At 40.4% G+C, this 25,198-nt stretch overlaps 1 protein-coding gene across 2 annotated transcripts; it reads right to left on the bottom strand.

Annotated features, from left to right (window-relative positions):
• Positions 1-1,081: 1,081 nt before the first annotated feature.
• Positions 1,082-23,105, bottom strand: mgmt (O-6-methylguanine-DNA methyltransferase). Of its 2 annotated transcripts, none has more exons than XM_041788821.1 (5): positions 23,022-23,105; positions 19,603-19,751; positions 10,788-10,948; positions 6,385-6,524; positions 1,082-1,852 (listed from the first exon to the last, which is right to left on the bottom strand). In XM_041788821.1, the coding sequence occupies exons 2-5, from the start codon at positions 19,737-19,739 to the stop codon at positions 1,724-1,726; spliced, it is 567 nt and encodes a 188-aa protein (XP_041644755.1). In that variant the 5' UTR covers positions 19,740-19,751; positions 23,022-23,105; the 3' UTR covers positions 1,082-1,723. The 2 variants fall into 2 exon arrangements, with proteins under 2 accessions (XP_041644755.1, XP_041644756.1); XM_041788822.1 differs by having other exon boundaries at positions 19,603-19,748; positions 23,022-23,102.
• Between the last annotated feature and the right edge of the window lie 2,093 nt (positions 23,106-25,198).

The raw sequence follows: 25,198 nt of genomic DNA, 5'->3' as shown, positions 1-25,198 counted from the left end.
TACACCGCCAATTACTGGCAGCATGTCTGCAGCTTTGATGCCGGACTTGTTTTTTAACATCAACCGCAGAAGTCTGCAGACATCAGTATCTCTGGTTGCTAAATTCATAGCATTCCTTAGAATTTACTTAGCCACAAGCAAAAAAAAAGGAGGGTGCTTACAGTGCACTTCAGAGTACGCCTGGCTTAAATGGGACCCCTTGTGGCTGTGTCACAGCTCCCTTCGTTAGGGGGCTGACTGTAGCCTGTAGTCACCACAGGCATCATTAGCCCTCTGTGAAACCACAGACTGAGTCTCATTCTTCATCTGCCTGTCTGCTGCCTCAACATCTCGGCTGCCACCGTCCTCCTCCAAACGGCAGAGGAAGTGAGTCCAGCAGCAGCAGCAGCAGCAGCAGTACAAGTGAGACAGGAGCCCGATCGGATAAGAAATTCAAAAATGCAGCAAAGTTCAAATGTATTCAGCGAGCAGGCCACTTGAATTGGTTCTGGAAAGGTTAGAGCTGAGGTTATTTTTGGAGGGTGGATTATTAGGCTACCTGTGCTGCACAGAAGAGGAATAACTACGTGCAAGTAAGGGTCACTCTGGAGCTGCACTAGACTGTTAGGAGAATGAAGAATTCAGCAGAAAAAAGACTAAACTGTCAATGTAACAGAGGATCATTGTGGGGAAATGTGTGAAACAAAAGTACAGGACGTATTCAATTAAAGCAACTTCCTTTTTCTAAACACACGCCACCACTGCTGCCCTCTCCATATGGTCTTTTTAAAGACAGAATAATTTATCCCAGAGGGATTAAACAGGCTGTGATGAAAATAAAATAACACATAAACATTTAAGTTACAGATTAAATGTGCAGGATGAATTCAAGGTTGAAATGTTGATTCCTGTTTCCCGTTCTGTACTGCCCTCTAATGGAAACGGCTCCTAAGAAATAAAAAAGCAGCTCTGACATGCACAGAGAGCTGCAGCGAGGAGAGAAGACATACAGCATAATTAATTATGAACTGAACTGAGTGAACGCTACATGAAATCAATTTTAAAATTAAATACAATTAAAATGATGAAAAGGCTGGATTTGTCAGTTTGAGACGTATTTATTCAAACATGTCTAACGTAACAAAAGTGCAGTATATAATGCATAAGACATGTCGGCTCTAGGTGGATTGTAAGGCGAGAGCAAACAATGAGATCTAAATGAAGACAAAACAAATGCTCACTACAAAGCTTTGTAGCAGTAAAATTCAGAGCCTTTATCACTGGATGTTGAACAAAGCATTCACTTGGCAGGAAATTAAAAAACCAACGAGAGGTACAAAGACTAATTCTGCTTAGGAAAAAAAAAACAACAACAACAACAATGCGAGAGACATATTTTTAAGGGAATAATAATTCTTTAGAAAAACCATTCCAGCACTATCTGGCAAACGCAACGGAGACCCACGGGAGCATATGTTTGTAATTCCTACTGTTCTCTGTTTAAGTTATTTTTGTACATTCTAATTCTGCAACAACTCTGTATCACATTAACTATGCAGCATCTCTATTCTTAGATTTTTAAAAAAAAGGAGTTTAAACTGAAAATCTACAAAACCTCCAGTAGTTCGACGGAGTGCGCCAAGCTCGCTAAACTTTATGGTCATGTTTTTTTGTTTTTTTAAGAGAATATTGTCCTTGCCTGTGTATGTGCACTGAATGAAGGACAGTTGGCCTCTGTCATGCTTTAGCCTTCCCCTCTCTGCCTCTCATGGGTGAGCAGCCATTGTTTGAGATGGTCGCCCTTGCCGCCCATGTACAGCCCACTCTGTCCACTGCTTGAGATGACTCGGTGGCAGGGGATGAGGAGAGGAACCTGGCAGACACGCACAAAAGAGAAAAAATAGCGAGGAGTAAATATGTTAGAAAAATATCATGCTGGAACATATAAAACAGAGGCACTTTAAATGCTTTTCCTCTTTACTTTCAGCACATTTCTGCAAAAAGTAACACAGGCTTGTATTTTATATGCAATGAAGAATCTGCATCCACAAGAACAGGATGCACTATTAAAATAACTATAAGTAGGGAAAAACAGCAGCTTTTTGATTCTCAGGCTGACATTTATTGTCACAGCTTCACAACAGTCAGAGGTGCTGCTATCTGCTATGTATTATGTATTAAAGAGTCTCTGATTTACCACATAAACGGTGTGACTTAAAAGTAACCAACGTGCAGGAAATATGAATCTGCACTTTCCCTTTTTTTCCATCTTTTATGTTTCGTGCACCGCATGTAAAAAACAAAGTGCCACACCAGAAGTGTCTGGTTTGATCCTGTACAAATCCACATTCAGGGTGATGGCTCAGTCTTTGGGTATAAATGTTTTTTACTCTTTAATAGTGTAAAGCAAAGAAGCAATCAAAAATTAATGGGCAAAAACACCAGCAGGATGAATATTCAATCGAGAGGGTGTCAACATTAAGATCTGATAACCCTGTGATCATTAAAAAGAGGAAGTCGGTGGAGCGTTTACTCTTGTTGCAGACGACTGCCAGGGGGGTCCCGAGTTCTTTGTAAACTAAATGGCTGGAGAAAGATTAAACAAGCAAGCCTAAAACACTTCGATCATTGTGAATTCAGAACAAGAAGAGTGGCAATAGTTGGAGTGAATCACAGCAATTATTTCTTTTAGAATATTCTTAGTGTTGAACTCCTTCTTCTCTCGCTACACTAAATAGAAAAACACCACAGCTGCTGCATTGTGACTATTTTTTTCCAATTTAACCAAGTTATCCTGACACCTCAAGCCTTTTATATAAAACTTGGACATGCAGTGTGTGTTCAGTTGAAATCCATCATTAAACCCGCTCCCATATCAACAGCAATAAAACTTTCCGAGCCCCAGATTAACCTTGCAGAGAGAGAAATACTGCTCGAGTATTCGGATCAATACTGTTCCCCGGGTTTGGAGGGAGAGCAGGGTACCCTCAAGGCCTTCGGATCTGCCTCTTCACTTGGGGGGAAAAGAGCACTACACCAGGCTTATCAATACTCAAATCCTGGTGAAGAAGAAGTGCCACAGAGAAGGCGAGGATCGATTGAGCACACTGAGCTTTTCGCAGCTGAAGCCTGAGTAGAGCGGCGCTACTGACAAGTAATTGACACTGACAATCTGACTCTGGATCTGTATGAGGAGCTGAGGGCTCAGGCTCCCAGCCTGCCTGACGAAAGAGGAGAAATGTCTGTCATACATGAGACTGAGAAGAATGATACAGCCATCCAGGAGCAATGCCATTGGCTAATGTTACATATAAGTAAAAAAAAAAAAAAAAAAAAAGAAGGAAAAAAGGAGAAGTCCACAATTTAAAACACAGGAGTGATATTTTCTGGTCAATCCTGTTTTAAATAACTTTTTTAATAATTACAACCCCCTTTTTCTTCCACGTTAATAACAAAACAGCATTAGAGGAAAAACAAAACACTAAGATGAGGATGTATACAAGCTATTCCACAGCACATAAGAGAAAGAACATCTCACTGGCTGTACAAGAAGTGCTCTCTGCCTCACAGAGCACATCGGTGGTGCCCACAGCACTACATGGGCAGAGCTAAACGGGCTTTGATCAAAGGGTTTGATCAAAAGAAGACACACCACTTGCCCTCTAGCCCTCCATTTTGTACACAGTGGGTTCATGGGCAAAGAAAAAAAACGATGCGGGCCAGGTTTCCGACAAGAAGCGGAGATTTGCAGTGAACATCTACAGTAAAGACTTGAGAGGACGGGAACAAAAGGTGTGGGCTTAAAATTGTGCTGTAGGTAGACTTTCACGTCTCAGCCGCTCTCAGAGGGAGGCGTTTGTTTCGCACGTAGCACTTATTCCAACACACCTACGATTTAGATTGCACATCCTCCCATCAGGAAGACGTTGTTGGAGAAAAAAACTCAAGAAAAGTGGTTTTAAAGCCTCCTCAAGACATTAATAAACAGCTTTTAAATGACATATATCAAACGAACCTACAATGTTACAATATACACACTTCAAAACCTATTATTAAGTTCTAAGAAGTTTTGAAGTGTGTATATTGTAACCTACAATGTTACAATATACACACTTCAAAACTTCTTAGAACTTAATAATAGGTTTTTGTTTATTAGTTATTCATTTAACTGTCTATGAATTTATTGATCTTATTCTAGCCTGTTTCACCTAGCCTAAAATTTCACAGTTGACTAAAATGACATGAAAGAATATCTAATCAAAGCAACAAAGTGACTGTTCTCACTATCAGTTTATGCACAGCTCATTTGCTTTATTCAGTCTTAGGTCTATGAAACATCACTAAGTGTAAAAAATACTCTTCACAGTTTCCAAGGTGACAGCTTAAAGTGTTTTGTTTTCACAGCCTACAGTCGTGGCTTAACTTTGACTTTAAAAATCAAAGTTGAGCCTTTTTAAGACCTTCTTAAGACCTGAGCTGAGAAAAATTAACACCACTTTAGCACTGTAATCAGTCAAAAATGAAAGTCATGAGATTTTTATTCGTACATTAGACCAGGCTAAATTATCTGATTTAATGACCTGTTTATCAAATATCAAATTGTATAAGGCAAAATAATTGTTTTGATCATGGATGCCCAAATTTCAGGCACATTAAGGGTCTGTTTTCTACCCATATGCCGTGTGGTGATATTTACATATGTTTGCTGGTGTGCTGAGCTGATTCATAACAGTTTAACAATCAAAAAGCAGAATACGTATTTTGGTGCCATTGCATTAACTATTCAATCAACAGCAGACAATTATCTAATGAGAGTATTAAAAGAAAGCCCTGACCAGGAAGTGGTCACAGCCTGATGCTCCAACTCTTGAAAACTGGTTAAAACTGTTGATGAAATTTACATTATGGAGAAAGGAACATTTTCTATGAAGCTACAGTCAGAGACATTTCAGGGACTTCGGTCAAAATGGGTCCAATACAGTTCTTAGCAGAGACCAGACTTGCTCTGACTATGTTTTGATAGATTGTCATTATATTATATTGGTCTACCTAAAATTTATAAATGTGATAAATGAGTAAGTGTAACATCCTCTGTTCGGATGTTTTTAGTTTGTCCTAAGTAAAATGAAAAGAAGAAAAATAACAGGAAGAATTTTTGTTGCGTCCATGACTGTTTTCTATTATAGTGCATCAGCTCTATATCTGTAGTAACTTTTTAGTACTTTTTCTATGGGACCTGGATCTTGATCTTCCTGATGAAAATACAATAAACAAACAAACAAACAAACAAACAAACAGAATAATGTTGTTTTTCAGGCATGACCTGTTTTAATGATTGGGCTGTAAGGATTTTTATGTGGATAACCTGGTAGTACAGATGTTAGAGCACTGGACCAGGGTTTCACTACAGTACTGAGTTCATTAGTTCATTAGATCATGGTGAGTCAGATAAAATCTGAGAGGGCTGTGTGTGTGTGGGGGGGGGGGGGGGGATTAAAATCATATAAGGTTGGCTAAAAAAGCCTGGATAAGGACATGCCTTAGTCAATGTTCCATCTAAAATCTGAGACCTCTCACTGGTAAAAATCAGACTTTTTAAGATTTTTTATGGCCTGAAATTTCAAACATGACATTTAAAGGTGTAGTGTGTAAAACTGAGTAACATTAGCAACATCAAACAGACAGATTCTAGATTGCAGTGCTCATTTCTAAGTGTGGCAACCAGTGGATTTGAGAAGATGGGTTCCTGTTGTTTGGTCCCTTCTATAGTACTGCAGAAAAATGCAAGATGTAAAAATTAAAGATGCCAGACTCAGTGGAGATGACCCTCCCTATATACAAATAAAATACTAAGTTAATAAGAATAAAACAATTTAATATATTCAGGTGACTAAACACTGACTTTGACAGGCCAGTTTGTACGCATTATGTTTCATTTTTTTGTTCTGCTAGATCCTACTAAGCTAAATATTACACACTGCACCTTTATGACTGTTTCAAGACTTTCCAAGGATCTGCAGGAACCCTAAGTCCAAAACACAAAAAATCTCCTATAAATGTTGAAATATAACAGAGAAAAACAGCAAATCCTCACATTTGTGATACTTTTAACAAAATAACAGAATTTTCTGATTCAAACAGACGTCTATTAGGTTATTGTAAACTGACTTATTACCATTATTCTTACTTATGACAGAGATGACATTGTTCATTCAGGTTTAATTATTATATTTGGTTACTTCAAGTTCTTACAATGTATAACATATACTGTTTGATTCCATACAAACTTAGGTTCAGATGCTGAAGTCATGGAAATCAAATATAAAAAATAGAAAGCACTGACTCTATCTGACTAAATGAAGTAAGTAAGAGAGAGGCCTGTCAATCAATGTCAGCCACACTCACCGGGTTCCTCCTCATTGCCCCTCCCACCGCCCGTATCGCTCTGGGGTTTCCCGCCATCTCAGCGAGGCGTTTGTACGACACCGTCTCTCCAAACTTCACGTCCCTCAGAAGTACGCGCAGCACGTGGCTGGTGAATGCATCTTTTTTCCACAAAGCGGAGGACGGAGAGGAAGCAGGAGAGAGACAGATGGAGAGAACAGAGGAAGAGGCTTCTTCATTGAATCAATCAAACAGACAGCTGACTGAGGATGATGATAAAAACACAACAATCTTGATATGTTTTCATTCTCAGATATCCCAACATTTCTACTTAACTGTGTTTATAAAGTCAGAGTCCAGTTCTTCTTCAAAATGACCCCGCACGACTCCTACTTTTCTCCTACAATACTCATTAAACAACTAAATACAGAGAAGTCCCTCAATTTGACCTCAGAACTAGTATCAACATGCTACAGAGGCGGATGGGAGAAAATTATTTCTCTGGCAGAAAAATCTAGGTTATGCTTTGAAAGGTCACAGCTAAAATTAAAAAAGTTCGCTCCTTCATTTAAAAGGATTAAGAGAGGCCAAAAAGACTGCAAATCTGCTCCAGATTTTTAATAATAATAATTTGAATGTTGCATACCATTTGTGGCAGTGGGATGACTTTGAGGTTAATCAGACCAATTTGTCCTTTTAATTGCTTTCTATTCAGAGTAGATTCATTATATCATCTTCACTTAAATGGCGGAATTCTTCAAATCATCCGCAGCTTAACCGACCACATTAACGGCTTTGATTTCATTAGCACTTTAGCGGTAGCATTATCTTTTTTTCTGGATTACCAGGCAGCGACTTACTGACTGAGCGGAGTGTTTGTCTAGCTCTTAAGAAAATGGGGGGAAAAAGTATTTGAAGCTTCTGGAAAACCTTGAGACATTCATGCACTGAGCTTCTGTAGCAAATGAACAACACTTTTTTTTAGCATGGAGAACAAGACGGGAACAATAGTCTCGTTATCAAGAGGGGGTTACATTCTTCTAGTATATACATGTAGTCAGTCATGAAAATTCAATTAGTGATCTCCCATTCTCTCTCATTTATATGGTCTAAGAGAGCACATGACAAGTGATCTATGAGAAATCCCTCTAAATTGGCATTGTGTGAAAACATGTCACACCCCTGTCTCTCTTCTACAGAGTGAACATCCTTTGCTCCCCAGGCTCCCTCGCTACCTTATAGTCACTCTCCGCTACACAAAGCCACGCGAACAAGGCAATTTGCCTAAACTGGGGGGAATAAGTGTAAAACCTAAAGGGGATATATTTGATTGATGCACACCCATGTGAGTTCTTTGTCTTGAACAAGGCCCGTAGGTACTGTTTAATAATTTTTCAGGTAATAATCACGCTGTCAACGAGATGACGGGTGCTTATGCAGACAGACTCAATGTTATGAGGAGATAAGATACACCCCTGAAATTTCTTTTTATGCATTATTCTCCCTCATAAAGCTTGGATTTGGCCACATGACATGCATGGTATCACTTTGTCACTGGTGGGTAGATGACAACTTGCCCAGACGATGGTTATGACAAATCCCTGTTGATGCAAACGTTATTGACAAACAACCAAAGTCAATGTCATGCCAGCAGACGCCACCGAGCACTTTCGCCCACAACCACACGGAGCAACAAGCTACAGGGCTGTTTACACCTTATTTTTAGAGATGCTATCAGCTGTTTCTCCTAGACGGTTTCTTATCTCCAACAGTGTCCATGCCTCTACCCCCTAATACAGAGGTTAAAGAACTTTGCCCCCATCAGTGTTAGTGACAGAGACTTCATGCGGGTCACTCGAGGTGACCAGCAATGATTTGGAGAGCAGTCCCCCAGCCCCATACTTCATAAAGAGCCTAATACGCTGTGTCTGGGGTCAGGACCCTCTTTAGATGGGGTGCGGTGATGTCAATTGTTTAAATAAAAGTTGAGAGGAACCACTTACATGTTTACAGACATCCCATAATTATGTCACAGGTCATTACCTTGCGTGAGGCCAGGTGATGGGGCCACTGCAGAGGCAGCGGCAGGGACAGATTGAGCCAGAGGAAAATCGAACAGCTTCAGTGATTATAAAGATATTGACATTTATGATTGATTTGCTCATAATTTTGTATATGAGAGCAATTTGAAAGGGCTAAAAACAATAAACTGAACTCTATCAGCCGTGCTAATGATAGATTTAGAGCGATGACTTCCAGCTGACAGTCACCTCATACAAGGCTGTGACAATAAAAAGACAATAGTAAAAATGCAGCTCCCTCATTATCCTTTGTGTCTAATGGGAGGGAAGACTTTGACTCCCAGTCAAAGTGTCTCTTGAGTCTTGAGGGATCCATACTTTTGAAGGCTGACGGGGTGCTGATGATTCTCTGATTATTCGATATTCTGAAAACGTTCATTTCCCTAATTCCTCTCCACATCACAGGGGCGAGTCCTGGTGAGTGTCTCATCTCGCCCTGCGCTGTGCACAGGGGGAGGTTCAGGCTCCTGCAGGAACACAGTCATTTGGGCTTTGAAGAGCGCCCTTCCCCCCCTTTGCCTGGCCCCCTCCCCGCATATTCCCTGTGCCGCTTACTGAGACTAAGATCCTCTCGTCTGTTACATATGGATGTATAATTAATGAGATAAGAATATGCATCGTTTTAAGAACTCGTGATGGTGTCTGTGTTTTTTCTGAGAAGGCGCGTGCACACATGCACAAACATACACGCGCTCCCTTAGCAGGACACGCGTGCACGCACTCACCATCCCTCTACCTCCAACAACAAAACTTGCGTGTGATGTTGCCGTGACAATCAGTCAGACAGTATAGAAAAACTGCACCTCACGTCTCCTTTCATGTCACCTCTGTTGCTCAGGTATGTCGTGACAGCTAATATGAAAAGTGGCTTGTTTTGTCAGAAATGTGTAAATAAACATGGCAACACTTCAAGTGAAGGTCACAACTCAATATTACATGACAAGTGCAGCGAGAGCGCTGTCGCGTTCGGGTTCTCCCACAAGATAACTGAGCAAACAAAAGTTGGTTGTCACAGATTGTAATGACCTGATTAAACTTGTATTTTTTTCCCAGGCAGGCAGGCTCCAGGACGAGATGGAGGAGGAATTTGTAAAAGCAGAAAGTAATGCTTAATATTTCTGAATCAACAAGCAAAAAAAAAAGGAAACCTTCTATTTTCCTCCCTCAAAAGACAAATACTCTTGATGCTCACATTTAACATTTTTATACTGGCATGGCCTATGGTTCTGACTACTGAGAGCAATCCAAGCCTAAACCCTGTATTTACTGAGCCCCAAAACAACAGGCGAGGGAGAGAGGTGGAACACAGCACAATCACCTATTCAGATCAGGTACTAATGAAGAATTCCATCTATCCTGAAATTTAATTAAAACCCCAAAGACTTCAGATGAGATGCGATTTGAAAGAGCCTGGGGCTGGTACACAAGCACTTGGTGGCGAAGGGAATCACACTGAAAGTTGATATCGTAATTGGTCCTGATGTATTTCTGCATTGCCTTTGCGGGAGCGTGGGACTCATAGCTGTATACAGGGTCTCGACGGAGTACCTGCTCATTGAAAATGCCATCACTCAAGCACTGCAGATCTGCATGAAATTAGAGAGCAACTAAGGCCTGATTGCAGGGGAAGACAGGCACAATTGTTAAATGCATATATTAAGAGTTATTTTTTTTCCTGTAGAGGTGCGCTTCTGGGTATAAATGAGCACTTTAAGTTAAAATGCAATAAGCGTCTCAGTGTGACAAAGAAATAGCCTGGAAATAAGTTTATGATTTAAAAAAAGTGAGCTGTCAGGCTGTGAGTGTTGCATATTTCCTCGAAAGATTAATGCCATGATAATTAATTCCTCGTTTTCCCTCCTAGGCGGCCTCCATCATTCACTTTAGAGTCCATACCACTAGTTGAAAGGACACTAATTGTCCATTTTTGGGGTGCTTTCATTTTTACTCGCCCTAGGTGACCGGTCAAGCCAACAATAAGCTCATTCAAACTTCAGCACCATTCACATGTTGTCATTGAAGGAAAAAAAGCTTCCTGTCTGAAAATGTCAAGAGTGGAATTCGATCAGTTTCAAAGAATGTGCCAAGAATCATGGAAAAGCTTGCCAAGACTAACACGCGTGGTAAGAGCTGCCACAGATTACTGAACCAAGTTACAGCTCTGTGTTCTGTTCTCTCTCCTCTCGCTCACCCACTCCCTCGCTTCCTCGCTCGCTCTCTCTCTCAGCCATAAAATACTTCATTATAACACAGTGAGCCAGTGAGTGTAAGTGATGTAACTGACAATTAAGAGTGAAAGCCTGATCCCAGTCATGGCTCTGCAAATATTTATCCGTGACAGACCTCCTTGCAGGGCGGGGTGGTGAAAGGCAGGGAGCGGGAGACTCCCAATGGTCTGCGGCTCACTGAAGTACGCCTGGAGCCATTCGACGCAGCGCTGCAACTCGGGGCTCGTTTCTGCCGGGCTATCGTTGACCACACAGCTCAGGGGGGCCGCCATGCTCCTGTGAGGGATATAAGGCAGGATGGGGAGTTGAGGTGGGGATCAGAGGAGCAATCATAATACCCTAGTCTTGCTTGAACTGTGCTAAAATATGGCACAAGAGTGTAATAACATGCCACAAGTGACACAGATGCAAGATGACATAATTTGAAGAGTGAAGCTAAAGTTGCTAATCAAGACGTGCTTAAAATCTAAAGTTTTAACATCTTGGCCTGCTCCTGTTACTTTACTGTGACAAAAATCAGAGACGTGAAAGGCAAAAAAAGCTGAAAAGGAGGCTGTAATCCAGACTTTTGTAACAGTATATATGAAGTTCAGTAAGATGAAGTATGAAAGAAAACATTGTCGGTTCATAAGAAACGGTGCTAACAGTTTATTTCAAACAACTTTTCAGGAAGCAGAACCAGCTTTGGAGGGGGATAAAAAAAGAGTTTTCAAAAGTCTAGCAGCTGTTAAAGAGAAAATAAAAAAGTTAAGACTGAACAACAGCTTCAACCCTGCTTAGGTCTAGTTTATAGTTCATGACAAGAATAAATAGATTTTTTGGCCAGAGCAGCGCTGGCCAGCAAAGCGGTGCACTTGGACGTGCATCTTAGCATGAGTAGATGCTTGGAGGAATTTGCCGATGGTTGAGTTGGCATCACTTAACAGCTGAATTTCTCTCCGCTGCTGACCACCCCCCAGGTCAATGCAAGCAGACTGACCCATATTTGACACTTAAAGACCCTACTGGGAAGGTCCTCTCTTAGCATGTGCATTACTGCAAAGTGGACCTCAAGCTGTGTTGTGGATCTAAAGCTGGCCGCCAATTCCATTAACTGGTGTACAGGACTTATAAATAAATAATATCACCATTTAAGTGCCCCCTTTTCAAAATTGGCTTATCCTGTATGGTATTAATAATAGACATTTACTTTGTTAAACACACAGACCGTCTCTCTCCTGGCCGCCGTAACAACACGGCCCTAAAGTGTTTTTACACTTCTGCAGGTCACAGTTTGAGCAGCGTTTTATATTGGACATGTGAAGCTGAGGTTTACTGGAGTGTTATGACTGAGCGGGTCACTTTTTCAGGGGGAAAACACTCTGCCTGCTAGTTTGTGGCTGTGTGATGAAAGTCTCCAGGGTGCCGTTTAACAGTGGGTGTAAATACAGTAAAATGTGTAAATACTCTCGTTTCTAAATAAACCACGCAGCAGTTTATAGTTGAGTGGTGAAAAGTCAGAAACCCACCGGCGGGTCCTGTGCTGAGACCTGCTCAAACAATGGCCATGGCTCATGGCAATCTCTGTCGGCATGGGTGAGTGCCCAGCCAGCCCCTACTTGTCATTGTCTCTCCCTTCTATCCCCCCCCAACACCCTGCTCTCCCTCCTCATTTCCCCCCTTCTCTATTTCTCTATCCTCCCACTCCAGCTCTTTTGGCTCCCCCAGACACACACCCACCATCCCCCCACCTCTCTTTCTCTCAGCAAGGATCTTCAGGCCACTGTTCCCTCTCTACACCCCACCACCACCACCACCACCACCTCCTCTACCCCTCCACAGCCTCTCTTTCTCTCTGAGAGGATGTTCCAGCCGCTGCACACTGACAGCTCGGGGATATTGTGTGTGGAAATGTTCCTGTTGGACCCGCAGGCCCTTACAATCTACCGGACAAAGGCTAGAGCACCTTTGCTTAAGGCTCAGCACCTTTTGACCTCCAGCTCACACTTCAGACTTGTCACCGTGGCTAATTTTTTCCTCTCCCCCTCAGCCCTCTGCTGTGGATGTGCCGCCTTTAAAGGTGCTCTGAGTGATACAACATTGACAGTAGTAAAAGTTAATGCAATGCAGTACATGTTATGGCCGGTAAACAACATGGAAATAAATAAATAAAAGTGGAACAACATCAGTCGGGCTGAAGTCTGTCACCTCTAGGTGCAATGGGGGATTGTTTTTAAAGAGCATGTGGGCAGTGGAGATGTAGCTTCTTCGCTTGGCAACATTTCCAGGCGCTTCAGTGAATCACAAATCAAGCAGCATCTGATGATCTTTACAGAGTCCAGACTGGCACTTTACAAACTCTGCCCTTCAAAGAAGAGATTAGAAAAGTGTGATAAATGTAGGGCTGATTACACAGAAACACTCTTTACTGTTGCTGCCATCCACTATTATTGAAGAGAAACTATCATGATTGGTAGTTATTATCAAAGAAGCTCAATAAACATGCCTACCAAGTCTGTCTTAGTTTATATGAATTATTCTAATTTGGTTAAATCTAAACCATTATTTATTAACTTTTTTTTTAATCCTGCTTCCTCAGTGTCCTCCAAGCTATGATTTTTTTCATCACAGGTAAGGAAATAAGAAACTCATTCCAAACTAGCCAGGATCTGCTGCACTAAAAGGAATATTTCCCCTGATACAAGATTGTGATTTGAGAAAATTTCTAATATTGTGCTCCTGTCACAATCAATTTCCAATTACCATAAATCATTGCTGCGTAAAGTGGGAGTCATTTGGAGTTCTACCTATTCTCCAGCTCTAATATAAAGAATGAATTGAACATTTATATAATGTTGGAGGTTATTTCATTCATCCTGGAAGAAACAATCAAAGAAGACAAAGGAGGAGGGAAAATAGCTGGCATTAGATTTGTCAATTTCCTTCAGCATATTCTGTATCTCTACTTGCGCTGTACTTCAGTGAGACTTTTTCTATCTGCGCCGAACATAAGAATGAAACAGGTTAACCACAGTATCTAATTGAAAGGAATCTGGCCAAGGGTGTAATGGTATATTGCACAAAAAGGGGGAAAAACTCAGAACTCATGCCTCCATCCTGTGAAGCGTGATGGCGCTCATCCTGACTCGATCAGCTGTCACTTTTGACACAGCCTGCCAGAGTTCTCCTTCACCGATCATGGGTAACATGGCGGGTCAGAGGATGAAATAGAAAAGGCCAAGAGCAGTCCAATATTTTCCCCCCGCCTTATAGCTGCAGATACTTAACTCAGAGACGTCAAAGACTCAAGAGAGCATGAAAAAAGCCTAAAATGACTGTCTAAAAAGGGAAAAAAATACAGCATGTCTCTATGAATGTCAAGATCCTGATGGTCTCTGAGCCAAAGGCTGTGATACAATTGTAAGCCACTTGCTCAATGCAGCTCGTTCAACCGTTTGAAGATCATTCAGATGCCTATCTAGCTACTGCAGCACTAAAGTGGAGAGCTCTTGGAGTGGTAAGCTGTAAGGAATGCTTCCTATTCAGTTAAGGGGCACGCGTTTTGTGCATCACTGTTTCAAAATAAAAACAACTCGGCCGGATAAACGGCTCTCTAGATATCCAACAACTCTTATTAGCGAATGTCCGCCGAAGAGGCCGCAACACTCCATCCAATACATAAAGGTGGTGGTGGTAAAATACTGCAGAGTAGGCAACAAAGCACACAACAATTAGGTCTTCTCCCAACTGGCTAGCCACAGGAGTCAGTGAAGGCATGTATTACCAGAGCCTTAACTCTTACTCCATTATGTAGTGTATCCACACCGAGGCGCAGCAATGTTTATCTACAACAGACTACTGAGCAGTTTCAAATAGTGTTTTTAGCCTCTATTCTCAAGTGCCACAGTAAGAGATTCCAATTACCCGAATGGTAAGGAGCCAGTGAGGGAGGCATAAAGTACATTAGGGATCCCCTGTAACTGCAGGGACCTTTTAGAGCCTCCACTGAAGAGGGCCGGGAGACTGGGGGGACAGTGACCCTGCATGGATAGCCTCTGTCAAAATTTGACCACGTCAAGCTCAAAGGCATTATGGGAATCCAGTGTCACCAAGTCCTAATTACTGTCTGTGTTCAGAGCAAATTACTGCCTTGTTCCTCTGATTAGCGAGGAGGCTAATCTTCACCTGTGTACGCCAGCACTGCTGAGGGCCCTTGAGTGTTAGCGCTTCGTCTTCTGTAATTTATTTTTAAATCAGTGCCCGCTCCCAAGAGTTTTGAGTGTTTTGTTGTGAACCGCTTACCATGATCCCCACCACCGCCCCCTCACCCCTAAATCCTTGACTAAATCCTTGTTTGGTGCCGCAGGAAGATAAGCAAGAACAACACTTGGGCATAATTGACTCGTACTCCTCTCCAAGATGTCAGAGCGGAATCATCTCTCTGCATATTGCCTTAGCATGTCACACACTGTACACTTCTGCATGTTGCAGATATAGAATCCAATCAAGTTCTAAAACAAACTAGCACAACCCCCGTGCCGGAAAAACTTCCCGGTCGACAGCAGGGAAAAGGAGAAAAAAAGCAGCAGGAGCTGCTTTTAGCTGCATCTCCACACTGAAGGGTAACTCTCACTCAGCTCCCGTCCTCACCCTGGAGGTTCTGCTTTAGAAACCACAACATTTGCAGATTTTCATCCCAGTGAATGTCAGTGTCTCGTCTGCATGGGGCGGTTTACAGGTAGTGTGTTACACAGGTGTTGGTTTACACAGGAAATGGCACATGCAGCCTGATTGGGACGGTCCCAAGAGATGGAGGCATAAACATAGAGCACAGATGGGTCCAAGGGCCAGTGGGAGCAGCACCTTAATGAATACGCAGCTGAGTACTACACTTCACAACATGCAAAACAATATTCTAAGGCTGCAGTAAAAAATAGAACAAAAATCATCTGAATATCATTACAGCATGAATTATTCATCCCATATCTAAAGGGACTACGTCAAAAAGTCTCCCCTCTGCTTTATTGATGAATTCATTCAATAACAGATCAGCAGATCACGGTTTGGATGACAATGCATTTTAGTTACAAATGTAAGCAGTTTATTTAGCACACCGTTGTATCTAAATAAAGCAAAATAAGACTTTAAATGGATTAAAATTATATGTAAGAGTAAACCGAGAAAGGGAAAGAGACAGAGAGGAAATCAGGGAGAGAAATAATAGAGGGGAAAAATAAGTCGTTGATATGACTCCCGGTGTGTGAGCACATCATGTAAACAGGCCCCAAACAGGGAACACATTTACCATACCGCTATTCAGCGTGAACCAGGACATTGATTCACAACACTACATAAGTGTGAGAAAAACGATAAATGCATCACCTCAGATATTTCACACTAGCGTTGGTAGTGTGTAAAAGCTGTTGTGACAGCTTGGGTATTAGAGCTAGATAGATGGAAAATGTCTGGCTGCTTATGAATGCCAATGTGACCCCGGTGACGGCTTTGACACAAAAACACTCCACCTCAGAACAATTAGGCTGTTCTCAGGCCCCATCCAGTGTTGTCAGTGATAATGGAAAGCTGTGAGGATAACTGGTGATAAATAGACTTTAACACCCTCCTCCTTAAGACCAATGCAGTCCTGCAGTCCTCTCATATGCTTAACTAATCATGACCATGGCCGGCAAATTCATACAAAAGACTAATTACTGTTGTACTTCACTTCAGTCTCAAAGGCCTCTTATATAAGGACTTGGGGGTTCTCTTGCCTCTTTTCTCCTCTTGATGGGTATTTTTTTTACAAGTAGGCCTCGTGCTAGACAAAAGCATTTAAAAATTGGTGATTGCTTTCATCCGCTTTAATTACATTCAGAAATGGCATTTCTGCCACATAATACACCCCTATTGTTTCAGAATTATCTGGCTTGGGGAGTAAAATCTACAATATTTGACGATGCTCCCGAGCTAAATCGCCTCTTGAAATTGAAATATGCAGCCGAAATACAAAATAAAAAGCCAGCCTTTGCTGCTGATATACTGGAAGCTCCTTGGCTTTCTGCAGAATGCTATTATTATGCATATCCAGGTAGAAAGTTAATTAACCCAAAGCTTAAGCTAATTATGGTAGCAGAATGCTATCAACCAAACGCTTTCAGTCAGACAGCTGTCCAGAATTTCATTTGCTAATCATTTGTCTTTTGCTGGAGCATATGGTACATTTCCCCACTATCACAGCAACAACAAACAGATGAAAATCATTAACTAAAAACAATGTGCAATGTGAAAAATCAGACACAGATTTATGCGGCTTTGTGTCAGAGAAAAAAGGCGGATTTATGGCCTGGGAAATATAATGATAATTTTGGGTTTTAGTCACTTAGGATTTTAGGCAGAGCACGTGACCCAAGTGTGCTGGGAATTCAGATGCACAAATATATTGTTTATATCTATATGCAAATGAGAAAGAGTGTTTATCCGTGTAAAATTAATTACAATATTTCTATAGGAGCATATGCAAAAGGCTTGTTCTTAACAATTTTTAGCTTCTAGCGCATTTTGTGCCTGTTTTTTTCCAACACAATATTTTTTGTTGTTAAAAGTAGAAATCCCTCAGCTCAGAATTAAATCAATTATTTTCCAAGAAATGCCTCATGCATTATTTTCTCTTTCTTTTCATAAAAACACATCATACTGGCTGTTAAAGGGTGATTGATATCAGCATTGCCTCGCGACATTATCAGGCAATAAAGGCTACTCAGGTTCTAATGCAACATGTCATACACAGGCTCCTGTAGTACATTTCTATTGAGGACCTCACAAGCTAAATTGCTTTTTTCCTGCTCCCCCACATCTCAGCCAGCTTGACAGACAAATTGATCAAAGCATTGTAAAATAATATGCTCACAAAATGTCTCGGGGCAGGAGTCCAGCCCTTTTTTCATTTTTCACCCTAATAAAAAAGTACTCTATGATTTCCTCTGTATTATGTGTCTGTGCTCTGTGTGAAAGAGGCGAGAAGCATCATATTTCAGATAATAGTAATCTCCTGTAAACAAAATGCGGATCATTTTTCTGTGAACGCCGAGGCCATGCTAAAAAACTAAAAGGGCTGGAAAAGCTGGTTAACAGGAAGGCTGGTGTGCAGGGCCCCAACAGGGTTTGTTGAGATGTAATGAATTTGTTCATCTGATGGTGCCTTCAGGGCTGTCGTTAGACTGGCAGAGGAGGTTGATTTTAGGAAATGTTGCTAAGATCAGTTAGGAAGCAAAAGGGGCTTCAGACGTTTCTATTAGAAAGAGCTGACGGTCATGGTGTGTAAGCAATACTTCATGGGCGTTTATGTAGCTATAATGGCATTTATCAATAACTATCTATCAATGCCATAATGATTTTGCTGCTGCTGCTCAAAACAAACCAACAGTGTAAAAACACAGAAAGCAAACTCTGAAAAACAGGCTGTGACTTGCCCACAAATATCTACTGGAGGTCTCCCTTTATGTTATGCATTCACTGTATCTATTTCCCTTATCCAAAATATGCTCTTAGAGATCATTTATCACCCTGACTACCTAAGCCTGTGCCACAGCACAGCCAAAGCTGGAAAGAGTCTTGTTTAGTATGTCATAAATAAATCAATGGAAATGGCTGATTTGAACTATTACTGCTACAGGCAGGCTTTTGTGAGATCTACATGTAAAGCCGCTTGCAAAGATAAGCCTATATTTTGTCACTTTATCTCGCCTCCCTTAATGCCTGTTTACACTGTGTAACTCCATATATCTGAGGTGGCTCTAGTCTCCCAGTCCTGTGACAATAACATCACATTCAACTGGTCCTGATAAAATCTAAACATTTTGTTTAATGATTTCCTGCTCACACCTTTGAGAACATACAGACAGCGACATGATCGGAGCCCCTCTTATGACCGACGTAGCAAACGATATTAAACTGAGAAATGATCTAGTGATGCGAATCATTAAATTCATTTGCATATTCCTACTGAACCTGAACACACAAATTAAACCCTGTTCACAAGGAGACGGAGAAAGGTGCTTGCGCATGGTTACAGGACATCTTCCATAATCAAAATTCCATATTATTAATTTTCTCACTTCAACTCATTAACAACAAGTGGAATGTTTTTACTGCTTGATGAATTTTTGGAAATAGCAGACAGTCGAGAAGGAAACACATGTTGAGGTATAATATACAAGGTCATTAATGGGTTTCCATAAATTAGAATTTGAACATACATTTTCAAAAGGACAGCTTCCTATCCGGCTGCATTGGAAAATGGTTTAATTTCCCAAACCATTCAAGTTTATCAAATGCGAATCTGCGATACATGGATTTTTAATTTCAATCTAATCAAAACTAATCTAAAATGTAGGATGTGGACCTGTAAAAATAAGGAATAAGTGCTTATTAACGCCGGGTTTAATCAGTTTCAATCGCTTCAGTAAGACTGTCAACATTCTAACAATTTTGAGGGATGGGTAGGGCATGAAATGCAATCACATATTACATTTCAGAGTGTCGCTTGACACTCAGAGCTACTGCATACAACTTGGAGGAAACATAAATAAACAGGAGCGAGCAGACCGTGCTCCCCATGGCCTCTGCTGACCCTACAGACATCAGCTCTAATCAACTCCCCTGTGGGTAATAAACAAGTTATTTTTCTGAAATTTCAAATATAGTGCTGGAAGAATCACAACCGCATGCCATCAGAAATCTAATTTCAAGCCCAACTGTATTCTAGTGCCCCTCATATTTCTAGTGCCGGCTCATATTTGCCCAACTTTCTCCAGGATATTTCTTGTGGGATCTACAAAAATGCCCTGCTTCCAATGAGGAATGGTGGCACTCCATCACAGGAGTGGATTCTGTCCGCCTGTAAATTTCACACCTTTGTTTATCACGTCACCATCCCGGCTGTTGTACAGTACCTTTCAGCAGGTGCGACATCCATTAGGATCTGGATGGTGTGCACACCATTCTCACATCCACTGACTTGGATGGTCCCCAGGGGGCTCAGCAATGAGATGGTCTTCTGAGTGCACTGGCTCTCCCTCTGCTTCTTCATCGCGCTGCCCTGCTAAGGAAGCACAAATTACACTCCATTCATTGACATATTCATGTGGCAACTTTCACTATTTCTCACACATATTTGCATTGAATGATCTATTGAAAACCTAGCAGGGCCACCCAATGGATGATGACTTACATATTTGAACACCTAGCCTCCAAACAATGTCATGATGCGACTTGATCCCCCACATTACTATCCAATATTTCTTTTGTGCATGGAAAAGAATACGCCTATCTAACCAATAAATCGCCCATTTTTTCCCCTCTTTCTGTTCTATATATCACATAAATGAGAAAAACAATGCAGTCTGTTCCCTTGTCTGGTGGGGGATTCCCAAGATAGCTCGACATTATTTTCAATCCGTCATTTTTGGTTGATGGTCGGGATGTTTTTCTAGCATTAAATTTGTTCCTTAGGGTGCAACTCCGATGGGATTCTGGTTTCCAGCCCTTAACAACAGCAAAAACGTGCAGCTTTTCTGACGACTGAGATGGATACTGGCAATAACCAGACAGCAGTTCCTTTTTTATTTTTACTTTGAGGGAAGGAGAGATGATTGACTACGTTATATGTGAGTTTTTGAGAGATGGGGGTTATAATAAATAAAGGTCACATTGATTGTAAGAGTTTCGACGAAGGAAACCTTTCCTTCCTGGAACCTTGATCTAGAAAGTGTCTAAAGGGGACAAATACAACATCCATATCTTTATTCTTTTTAACAGAATATGTTTTCAACATTTAGACATTCAACTCATGTAATTATATAGTAATTGTAATGTCTATAAAACTGAGACTTAGGATTAATAACGAACACTTTGTGCATTAATTTCTTAATTAAATGATGAAGTAAAAGAAATCAAATATCAGAAATTGTTCAAATGCTCACCTCAGATTAATCTAGTCCATGGTAATTTTTCTAAGTGCTATACTTGGTCAGACCAATTGCAAAAAACCAAAACAATTATGTTTGCAAGGGTATGAGAAGTTGTAAATCTTTAGTTGTGAGGACTGTAACTTAAAAATGGTACGGTTTTCACTTACGATTGTGATTCAGATTAATTATATATATATAAAAAATGAGTTATTTTTGTCTCATTAATAATTGACTAATCATTACAGCTCTTGTATATCGGATTATTTCTAATAACACCCTCTACAATCCAAACATGTTATGTCTAACATAATCCACTGATTAAGCGGTAGGTATTTGGATAATAAACTAGACAAACACCTTGAAAAATCATAATTTACATAAGTTTAATGAAAAACATGATATAATAAGCTGATTTAAAAAACAAGATGATGCACTCTGGCTTTAATGGAATCTGTATTATTTTAAAGTCTTCATAAGGATTTACAAACTTTTATTCGTATTATTTTAAAAGGGTTTTATTCAAAAGCACTTTATCATGACTTGATTTAAACAATGATTCAAGGACTTCATTGACGACTCAGTGAACAAGTCAAAAGTCTTCTGTACCATTTGTTATCAAACATTTACCTTTTTACTGTTAATTTACTTTCTTTTCAGTCCATAACATGCTCCTTTTGCCATGGTTAAATTCATGTTAAAATCTTAAATCTACCTATTAAAGCAAGTCTGTATCTAAACTGGAAGTGTTTCACCCTTGGTTTAAGACAGCAGGAAAATCCAAAATGACACAAACCAGTTTTAAATGCAAAACAGTGGAATTTTCAAATTCTATAAATAGGATTGATTAATTGCAATTAACTACAGAAATCCTGAGATTAACTGTGATTAAAAATTCTAATCTTTTGACAGTCCCTCATTTTATTATTAGTTTTTAATGTATTTTATCTGACTGTGTCCTGAAGTACGAATTGTGTTGTTGTTATTTGCTGTTTCTGTCTTTGGAATGCTGGAACTCTTGTCTGCACAACAAATGTACCTTTTTGGGTACCAATAAAGAACCATGAACCTTGAACATTAAGCTTGATCAGCTGCATGTAGAAAACTATTATATTTAGAATGGACAAATACTAAAAAGATTTCTACCTCTGGCTTCTTATATGTGAAAATTAGATGCCTTGCAGTGTCTCATTTGAGATTTAAGAAGACTTTTTTGGGAGATTTGCACTGATTGAGAACAGGAAAATGTATTGAATGTGATGTAAATGAAACACATGTAAATCAAATTGATTTTTATGACCTTGTAATGGATGTTTTATATAACAAAAAATATTGAAAGTATATTTGTAGAACAAGAAATACACCTAACTTTTCAAATAATAATCTACTTCACAATGCAGTTTTTTTCCCATTTAATACAAGAATGATTGACTTATTTTTAGATTAAACAAAGATTATGTGATGAAAAGTAGTCATGCATATAAAGCATTTCATTTAGTCCTATAGTAGCCCCCCCGCCCCCTCTTCAAACACACACACACACACACACACACACACATCATCAACACCAGCACATCTGTCATGGTATGCGATCACAAATGCTTCTGCTTGAACTTTCTTGTTTCTACTCTTCCAGCTCTCACTGTATTCATCGGGGGTTTGCCTGAACTGACAATAAAGGCGAGAAATTTCTGAGCCAAACAATGGTACAGTGCACTTTGGATAAGCGCTGAGCACACTGCCTGCCATTTAGCAAGCTGGTAATAGACTCACAGATAGAATAATGGACTTCAGCAATAATGGCCTTGGCTAATAGTCTACTACTGATTAAAAATAATGCTCTCATGTTTGCCGTTTTCGGTGCAGCAGACTAGTCTTAGTGACTAACTCCAGGTCTGGTTGTTTACCCAGCTCTTCACGGTGAGAAACAAACAACAAGCAGCTTGTGTTGTTGGAAAATAACTGGCAGTGTCTTCGCGCTCGTCAATCATTTGACTCGTTTCTCATTAGAGTAGTTCCTGGTCAAACCTGCGTGATTAATTGAGTAGAAAGTGCACCGCGACTGCGCAGGTGTGAAAACGCAACATGTGTCCATATTGTGCCTTTACAGACCGGGGGAAAGTCATACCGAAACGTAAGCGAAGCTTGGTGTCAGTGTTTGAGCTTGTAAGTACCTTAAAAGGTTTTAAATACAGCTTAAATCTTACGTGTGCACTTTAAATGTCGAAAATATAAAGGGGGTTCTTTACACTCATGCATTAGGCTACTCAAAAGACAACTTCGCTAAACTTATACAACATATGCCCTACTTTTAAACTACGTGAGGCTTTTATTTATCATAAATTAGCGCGTTAGTACACTATGTAGACTTAAGGTGCCGCATTCACGAGGTCCGTTTCACCTACCTCTGCAAAATCATAACAGCAAGTTCTCTTCCTGTTTCTTCAGCCAGCGTGGTCGAGCCGGCCAATTAAAACACACAAAAGTCCGCTCTCGCTCTGTGATTGGTCGATATCAGTCTCCTCTCCTCCCGCTTCTGGGGACAGACAGAGGGCTTGTCTCGTGGGTCTCAAGATGTGATTTGGGGTACTTTAGGGGGTCCCTATCACACAGTAGGCTAGAAATAATAAACATTTAGATATTGGAATAGCTTTATTTTTTTACAGCAGGAAAATATACAAACGCATTTTTAAGCATTATTTCACACAGTGTTGTCTTTTTTTTCTTATAACTGAGACATTTATCCCGCCTGTCTCCAGTGACAGCTTATCGTCTTTAGGGTCCCAGGCATAATGTTTAAGGGTAAAAACACCTATGTGACTCCAGGAGACGATGACATCTTATGTATTACCAGCTAATAAAGTCAGCCTGTTATTATGAACAGCACATAAGGTGGTACACAATCCTTTTATTAGAGTTTTATTGTGTTGATAGGTGAGGGAGTTGTCTTATGTTGCTTAGAGCAGTCAAATATTTAACTGAAGCATATATTTCGGTCATTATGACAAAGAGTGTGGCATCAGTCATGTATTGTTTAAAAGCGTCTGTTGTCCTCTGCAGCTTTATTTTTATTTCTTTGGTGCCTTCAGCTCTCTGCATGCCTCCGTTTGGAGTGTGTAGGCCGGCATGGGCCTGTGGCCCACACCCCGTCTCAGCGGTGAGGGTGGGAGCGGGGGAGAAAACGCCACCCCTGCAGAGACCATTTTGAAATCTGTGAGGATTTCCGTGCCATCTGGACCCGCTGCCAGTCTGCCCCAGATAGTAAGGGTTGGCAACGGTACCCGACGGTGCAATATGGCTCTCTCTTTAATGAACTACTAACTGTCCCCCGTTTTAATTGATGTGACATTTGAGCCATTTATCTCTGACATTTCAATGAAGGATGATTCTCAGCCTTGCCATTTACTTTTTTTGTGCTATTTTCTAAGAGTCATTTGCATTTTTCTGCTCTAAACCTGCTTTTTGTCTCTCATTAGCTAATTAGAGAGCAACATGCACAATTAATAAAAATGAACATAACCTAGTTTGATATAGGCTGATGAGGATAATCAGAAAATCAATGTTTCCTAAATATTCATCAAAAATGATGTGAAGGGCTACCTGTGGTAAAAGGTGACTTCCATAAAGCCTCGTAACCTTTACCCACATACCAACATGTAGCCTACAGTGTGGGACAACTTATGTTCGCAGCATGGGGAGAATCAAGCTCAATTAATCAGCATATGATTGCAGTAAGCAGCCCCCTCTGCTGGATCTTCTGAGCCATACTGTTTGAAATCATTTTAATGCTGCATTCACTGGCCAAACAATTATCATATGTGGCATGCACAGTAGATGTTTTTGCATTTGCTTTATTACATTAAGGGAAAAAATCAAATATGGAATTTAATTTTTTTAAAGCCAACTGTTGCTTTATGTCATCCTAAATTTATTGTACATAAATTTTAATTACTGCTGGCACATCAAAGCTGTTTTGCACATTTTATATTTTGTTTGTACAGTCATATATATTTAGTCTGATGAATGCAAATAATTTATTATAAAAACAGGAAATAGTTTAACCATGCTGTGCTGAAATAAACAGCCTGATGTGCGTGTCAGTGACACAACAACCTGGTATTTTAAAGGCTCCACACTCAATTGTTTTCCATAATGACACATATTTTCAATCTTTTTAAGATATCCTTTAAAAACACGGCTGCACAGATGACGACTGTTCCTTTGATTGTGAGCGGCATCAGTGCCAAGGTGTGGTGCCCTGTCTGTGTTGGCAGCCGGGCTGATATCTTTTGTTTGAGACTCAAAGAGCTCTTTTTCCTGTTCAGTTTCCCTCACTATTTTTGTTTGTGCGAGGTGATGATAGACTTACACGCCGCACAGCTTCCTTTTAGTGTACAGCACCAGATGTTTGTGAGAATAACAACCCTAACCCTTTTTGTCATAATGACAGAAATTGTTTATTAGCAGTTTTGTCCATCCGGTGATGTTTGATTGTCAGAGCTCAGTCATATATTCTGCCTATCTGTGTCTTGCTCTCTTTTCCTGTGTTCTCAATCTCTCTCTCTCCCTCTCATGTTGGCGT

This window comes from Cheilinus undulatus, linkage group 6 (assembly GCF_018320785.1).
Source record: "Cheilinus undulatus linkage group 6, ASM1832078v1, whole genome shotgun sequence".
In the NCBI taxonomy this organism is placed as follows: Eukaryota; Metazoa; Chordata; class Actinopteri; order Labriformes; family Labridae; genus Cheilinus; species Cheilinus undulatus.
Note: the sequence above shows the minus strand (reverse complement) of the source record. Positions and strands in the feature narration are given on the sequence as shown.

Coding starts and splice junctions, on each gene's coding strand:
- mgmt (XM_041788821.1), bottom strand. CDS start 19,739: ATGAAGAAGCAGAGGGAGAGCCAGTGCACTCAGAAGACCATCTCATTG. Junction 6,525..10,787: donor CCACCCCGCCCTGCAAGGAG/GTCTGTCACGGA, acceptor TGTGGAAAAAAG/ATGCATTCACCAGCCACGTG. Junction 1,853..6,384: donor GGGCAATGAGGAGGAACCCG/GTGAGTGTGGCT, acceptor CGTGTCTGCCAG/GTTCCTCTCCTCATCCCCTG.